At 42.2% G+C, this 7,276-nt stretch overlaps 1 protein-coding gene across 1 annotated transcript; it reads right to left on the bottom strand.

Moving 5' to 3' along the window:
- Window positions 1–1,115: 1,115 nt before the first annotated feature.
- On the bottom strand, window positions 1,116–6,717 carry LOC117970827 (RNA-binding protein 8A). Its single transcript, XM_034918595.2, has 6 exons — window positions 6,576–6,717; window positions 5,349–5,408; window positions 4,760–4,837; window positions 3,848–3,984; window positions 2,549–2,685; window positions 1,116–1,869 (listed from the first exon to the last, which is right to left on the bottom strand). The coding sequence occupies exons 1-6, from the start codon at window positions 6,637–6,639 to the stop codon at window positions 1,824–1,826; spliced, it is 522 nt and encodes a 173-aa protein (XP_034774486.1). The 5' UTR covers window positions 6,640–6,717; the 3' UTR covers window positions 1,116–1,823.
- Between the last annotated feature and the right edge of the window lie 559 nt (window positions 6,718–7,276).

Below are 7,276 nucleotides of genomic sequence, written 5' to 3'. Positions count from 1 at the left end.
TCAACTCCTTTCATTTGAAGAGACGTTTAACTGACTCACAAACCGAGACTTCAATTGAAGTAATTTGCTGCCGCTGTTGTGAGAAGCTCATTTTAACAGGAAACTGCCAACTGCAATTTTGATCAGCGATGTGTTGGGATTGATTAAAAGCGAATGGGAATTGGAAATTGAAACAGGAAGCCATACCCCCCCCCCCCCCCCCCCCCCGTTCAGACCGCGCTCGTAGATCTCTGGATCCGCCCCTCCTGCTCTGCGCTGGACTCTCCTCTCCTGTATTCTAGTAGTGTTATTATTATACATAGCATCCTAGTTCATATTGGATTCTAGTAGTGTTATTATTATACAGAGCATCCTAGTTCATATTGTATTCTAGCAGTGTTATTATTATACACAGCATCCTAGTTCATATTGTATTCTAGTAGTGTTATTATTATACACAGCATCCTAGTTCATATTGTATTCTAGTAGTGTTATTATTATACACAGCATCCTAGTTCATATTGTATTCTAGTAGTGTTATTATTATACAGAGCATCCTAGTTCATATTGTATTCTAGTAGTGTTATTATTATACATAGCATCCTAGTTCATATTGTATTCTAGTAGTGTTATTATTATACATAGCATCCTAGTTCATATTGTATTCTAGTAGTGTTATTATTATACACAGCATCCTAGTTCATGTTGTATTCTAGTAGTGTTATTATTATACATAGCATCCTAGTTCATATTGTATTCTAGTAGTGTTATTATTTGCACTGACTGTAAACTACACTGTGTTTAAATATGAAGCTTGCATTGTAACCCTGTGCTGCCCTGTAACACCTGTGTGAGTCGCCTGGGATGAAGGAGAATGCCAAACACATTATATGAAATTTCAGTTACAGAATCTGTTGAGGAAATGAGCCAGTGAAAATTCCTTGCGTCTGCCGAGGTTAAGATTAATAATTTCTCAACACAATAAAACTGAAAATTATAGTTTATAATTCATCCCCAATATACTTTGATTTTGTATTGGTTTATGAAAAGGCTTTTTTTTTTTTTTTAAGATGCATTTTATAAACAAATTAGCTAGCTTTGACATTCACAACAGATTTTGAAAGAAAAGCCTAAGAAACAGAAGTATTTCTTTTATTAAAAACACATTTTAATCTCCCCTCAAAAGAAAACAGATACCCAAAACGTACAAACCAAACCATTACTTCGTTTTATTTTAAGGGAAACTTTTACACCTTAAAAAAAAAAAAAAAGTTTCAAGTGACACGCACAAAAATGACACGGTTTGAAACATAATCCACCTTATTTAAACCACGCTGCAGTCAAATGAGAACTGTGCTGCAACACTTATCACTGGTTTCACAGCCCGGGATCTCGTTTCACATGGGCTTAGATTAGAACTAAAATCAAGGCTTGTGAAACTAGCCTTTTTTTAGAGTATTTAACCAGTTTCCCCAAAATACTGGTCCTCAAGATTTTTAACCAATTACCAATTATGAAAGGCTTGGTTTGCTTTATCCACAGTTTATTAAAATCTCGCAGCATGAAGACAGAACGCTCCTGCAGCGAACGGATTCCACGACTTGTTTATTAGTCCGTTAACGACAGGGCAGTCATTTTAACTCGGGTTTGGGGGGTTTACTGTCTTATATGTTGCTGGTATTGACAAGGCCAGACTACCAAAAAAAAAAAATTAAAAAACTCCCCACTTTGAGAGGAGAAAAAAAATTTAATAAAAAAAAAAAGGTAACAGTCATTCTGCCTCTTGATTGGAAGGCTGGTGTCTACAGTGTGAAGTCAACCAATGAGAGAGCAGGATGAGAAGCTTAGCGCCGCCTCCTATCAGGACTCCTGCTTCGTCTCCGCCCACCTCTGCAAGAGACAAAATAAATACATTACAAACAAACACACATTACTGCTGTCAATCACAGACCAGTCTATTCCTTTATACCGGTGGTATTCCACTCTGGCACTCCAGATCTAATCCAGTCCAGGTTTTTACTCCAAGCAGGTTCTAATGTAGTTAACTGAAGCTGCCAAGAGGCAACTGCCTAATGTAGGACCTGGTTGGAATAAAGACCAGAACTGGAGTCGATCTCGGGGCTGGATCACGTCAATGGTTTTTTAAACACTGCGGGACACGAGGTTATTCAGAACAAACAGGTTCAATGTGTGGAGTTTTTTTACATTACCTTTCAGTGCAATTGCAATTATAATTACTGCAGAATAATTATGAAAAAAAAAACCCCAACTGGTGATTTAAACGCTTTTATCCAAAGAGACTTAGAGACTAGGGGAGGGTGAACTCTGCATCAACAACAACTGCTGCTGCTGCTGCTGCAGAGTCACTTCCAATAGGACCTTGTTTGTTTTACGTCTCATCTGAAGGACGGAGCACAAGGAGGTGAAGTGACTTGCTCAGAGTCTCACACACACACACACACACGGAGTCAGTGGCTGAGCCGGGATTTGAACCCGCTCCTGGTATCAAGCCCCTCTTGTGTAACCTCAGGGGGTCTGGTGCCCAGCGCACCACTGAGCCGGCACTCACCTCCTCTTGCTCTTGGGCGGCCCTCTTACGAAGCCCCAGTCCACGTTGATGGGCTGACCCATCATATCCTGGCCGTTCAGCCCCTCCATGGCTGCCTGGGCTTCTTTGTAAGTCTCGTACTCCACCAGCGCATAGCCCTGAAGACAAGCAAACCACACAGACTTCAGAAAACACACCATGAGGAGGGAAGACACATGACACGCTAGCACTGTCCATGCAAGTGAGGCTCACATCGCCGGGTATTTACTTAATAAAACAGGGGCGCACTTCCACAGTTACAATGTGATCATGCAGAGTTACAAACGCCTTAATAAAACAGGGGCGCACTTCCACAGTTACAATGTGATCATGCAGAGTTACAAACGCCTTAATAAAACAGGGACGCACTTCCACAGTTACAATGTGATCATGCAGAGTTACAAACGCCTTAATAAAACAGGGGCGCACTTCCACAGTTACAATGTGATCATGCAGAGTTACAAACGCCTTAATAAAACAGGGGCGCACTACCACAGTTACAATGTGATCATGCGGAGCTACAAACGCCTTAATAAAACAGGGACGCACTTCCACAGTTACAATGTGATCATGCGGAGCTACAAACGCCTTAATAAAACAGGGTCGCACTTCCACAGTTACAATGTGATCATGCAGAGTTACAAACGCCTTAATAAAACAGGGACGCACTTCCACAGTTACAATGTGATCATGCAGAGTTACAAACGCCTTAATAAAACAGGGGCGCACTTCCACAGTTACAATGTGATCATGCAGAGTTACAAACGCCTTAATAAAACAGGGGCGCACTTCCACAGTTACAATGTGATCATGCAGAGTTACAAACGCCTTAATAAAACAGGGGCGCACTACCACAGTTACAATGTGATCATGCGGAGTTACAAACGCCTTAATAAAACAGGGGCGCACTTCCACAGTTACAATGTGATCATGCGGAGTTACAAACGCCTTAATAAAACAGGGGCGCACTTCCACAGTTAAAGCCTGCTATGTTAACCTATCGAATTACATCCTGCTACGCAATGGGAGTTTAAATTTTCCATCCCAGGACAGTATGAAACGCAAGCACATCTACAAGTTACAACACGATACAAAAATAAATACAGAAAACCTGACTTCATTGTATGTTTCCGTACCGCGACAGAAACATAAAGTCCTGCTGGATTTAACATTCCAAATTTGCAAGGGATGACGTGAAGGTCTGGAAGCATGTACTGATATTACAGATTATTATTATTATTATTATTATTATTCTAATTAATAAGCAGCTCTGTTTCATACCTTCAGGAATCCTGTCCTCCTGTCCAGATTCAGGTGAATGTTCTTGATTTCTCCGAACTCTGCGAATTTGTCGTGGATGTCTTCTTCAGTGGCTTCCTCGTGGACTCCAGTCACAAACAGAATCCAGCCCTCCACAGCTGCGAGCAGAGAGACGGGGGGGGGGGGGGGGGGGGGGGTCAGATTCGGCTTCATTTCAAGCAGGGGGAGGCAGACTCTAGTCTACTTCTGGTTTTCATTCCAACTTGAGCTCTCAATTAACTTTTAATTGATCTCATTATTGGTTCAATTGGACAGGTTTCATGTCTGTGTTCCCCCCTCCCCTCCCCTCCCCTCCCCAAGGTATTTTACAGTTGATTTAAAAAAAACACTTGATTCAAGGTACACTAGCTACGAAACATTCTGAGGCCTGGAGAGAAGCATTAAAATTGTCCAGTTAAGCAATTGAGAGCTTGGGGTGGGGGTGGGTGGAATGAAATCCAGAAGACACCATGACCCCCCCCCCCCCTCCAGGAGCTAAGTCTGACCCCCCTGATTTGGGATTAATGCTGCATGAGCCCAGATAAGAAGTTCAGCTTAGCAGTACCATGCACATGGAACAGAACGCCCCCCCCATTGCTTCTGTAGTTCTGATTTGCTGTGCGTTTGAAATCAAACCACTGGGACTGAAAATCTGGGGAAATCGTCAATATAGGCACATTAGTAGCGATTGTCTAATTGAATTGATGCCTTTAATAGGTCACCCATGCAATTCATTTAAAACAGTAAAGAGAAAAGGAACACAGAGCCACACACGGTAAAACGCAGGAGACTTTTTAGAAGTGGTTTAAGACGCCTGATTAAAGCACAAAGCGGTCTGACATTTTCACACACGAGTTTTTGAAACGGTCCGTTGTTGAAAGGTCAGTCTCTTACATCTCTGTGGGCCCGGCTCATCCCCGTCTTGCTCCACTGTGTCGTAATCCTCACGCACTCTCGACCTCGCGCCCTCCTCTGTGTGGAGAAAACAACCGCATCAGCATCGCCATTCAGGGGCGTCGCCTGGGACTGGCTATACCCCCGCTGTGTGCAGCTCACAAAAGCGTGGGTGTGCCTCGTTGAACTCCTGGTAAAACCTGGAAAGGATCGAAACTGCTGCGCCAGTGGAACGCAACTCCTGATCCAATCCAGTCCAGGTTCTAATGTAGTTCATTAAAGCTTCTACGAGACAACTAGATTTAGGACCTGGTTGGAATAAAGACCAGGACTGGAATGGATCTCGATGGCCAGAGAGGAGGACCACTGTGCTATGCAACAGGAGTCTTATTTTAATCCCTGTAGTATTTAGGGTGGATAGTGCTAGGGTTTCCCACACCAGGCCTGAATAATAATATCATCATCATTTATAATTATCATCATCATCATTTAATAATAATATCTGCCTTTAGCCACAATTTTTTATTTGCATTTTTAGAAATCTCTCTGAGTTCAGTAAGTTACCTTAACAGGATCATTTCCCACTCACCTGAACCAAAGCCTCTTCCCTTTCTCCTCTTCGCTTTCTCTTTTAACTTGTGGATGGTTTCTGTGGGGGGGAGGAGGAGAAAGATTGCAGAGATCAAATATTAAAACATCACACACCACAACGTGTCTGTTTAGATCACTCCTCACTAGGGATGATGCACTACTTAATCTGCAGGAACTGTTTCTGCTGAGACATCAGCAATCGCAAATTCAGGGGCATTACTTGGGACAGGTTACACCCCCACTGTGGAGGCAACATGCTTGGGTGGGTCTTATTATAAAAGCTTAATAAAACCAGGAATGGATCAAACTGCTACTCAAACAGAGTCGTATTTCTGTACCTGTAGTAGCGCTAGGGTTTTCCACACCAGCCCTGAATAACAATAGTAAATACATCTACTTCTCTCTCTCTTTTGGTCCCCTTTTTTTTTTTTTTAACTAATTTTAAAAAACATGTTGTGTGAACCCTGTGGAGGTCGATATGACTGCCCTGCCAAAAACAAAACAATAATACATTATGCATTACATAATTATAATACTGACACATTGATAGGAACATTAACATGGTATAACTGTGCACACCAGTGACTGAAGCCAGGGCATATACAGTAATTCGCCTGATATTTTCGGTGAGAAAATAGGACAGCATGGTAGGAGACAGAACCGTGATTCTTGCAAGCGAAACCGAACGAGAGTTGACCGCACCGCGGGACCGATTACGGTAATTGCACTTCGGTATATTCTCGTCTAACTGGACAGACGGTTTGGATAGGCACGAAAATAGAATGGTCAATTTTTTCCCCAGGTAATACTTAACTGTTTTGAACACTATTTTATTTTATTTTTTTTACGGACCGTGACGCATCTTGTTGTAAAACAACAAACTGAAGGACTTCTCTAAAGAACGCCTACTGCCGGTTACGCTGTAAATAAGCGTGAAAATAGTTTATTTTTTCACTCACCATAATACAGAAATACTTTAACGGCGACTATAGTGCTTTAATGCGACTATAATACTTTAATGCGACTATAGTAAAGTATATTTCAAACGGTACTACTTTTAAAAACAGCAATACAGCCACAAAACGAATGACTACAACAAGTTAGGCCCCGACTCCCAGATAAACCACACGGGGTCTGGGCGCCTAACAAACCCCGAAAACGACCACATTTTAACGCCGCCGGGGGCTACCCGCTGTGTATTAAAAATAAAATCAAATCAAACTACCATCTTCATCCATAGGAAAATCCTCGGCCCCGGCCTCTTCGTGCAAATCGAGTACGTCCGCCATTTTCTCTGCCTCTTGTGTGTGTGAGAGAAACCCGCGTCTGCCGCACGGAACACTGGGATACTGGAGGTGTCGCTGTGCGTGAGACGAGCGCCGAGAAGAAGATGGACGGCCATCTTGAGAAGGTCGGGTCGGAATGGACTGCGACGGCAAAAGGTCTGGTGACACAGTAAGTGAGGTCAAAAAGTAAAGGACCGCTATCTATCTCTCTCTCTCTCTCTCTATATATATGAGAAAGATATGTACAACATATCGAAACGTTGGACAGCTGGCTCTTTGAGATAATATATCTATATATTATTATTATTATTATTATTTATTTATTAGCAGACGCCCTTATCCAGGGCGACTTACAATTGTTACAAGATATCACATTATATATTATTTCACATTATACAGATATCACATTATTTTACATACAATTACCCATTTATACAGTTGGGTTTTTACTGGAGCAATCTAGGTAAAGTACCTTGCTCAAGGGTACAACAGCAGTGTCCCCCACCTGGGATTGAACCCACGACCCTCCGGTCAAGAGTCCAGAGCCCCTAACCACTACTCCACACTGCTGCCTATATAGATATATAGATATATAGATATATTAGTGACGTGTACGTACAAACTAGTCGGCCTACATCAT

The sequence above is a fragment of the Acipenser ruthenus genome, chromosome 32 (genome assembly GCF_902713425.1).
Source record: "Acipenser ruthenus chromosome 32, fAciRut3.2 maternal haplotype, whole genome shotgun sequence".
Taxonomy (NCBI): Eukaryota; Metazoa; Chordata; class Actinopteri; order Acipenseriformes; family Acipenseridae; genus Acipenser; species Acipenser ruthenus.
The sequence above is the reverse complement of the archived record's forward strand: the minus strand, read 5'-3'. Positions and strand labels throughout refer to the sequence as shown.

What these genes read in the sequence shown, in the direction of transcription:
- LOC117970827 (XM_034918595.2), bottom strand. Translation starts at nt 6,639, where the DNA reads ATGGCGGACGTACTCGATTTGCACGAAGAGGCCGGGGCCGAGGATTTT. An exon ending in GGAGGACAGGATTCCTGAAG is followed by an intron (nt 2,686 to 3,847) that starts GTATGAAACAGA and finishes GCTTGTCTTCAG; the next exon opens with GGCTATGCGCTGGTGGAGTA. An exon ending in CCGCCCAAGAGCAAGAGGAG is followed by an intron (nt 1,870 to 2,548) that starts GTGAGTGCCGGC and finishes TGTCTCTTGCAG; the next exon opens with AGGTGGGCGGAGACGAAGCA.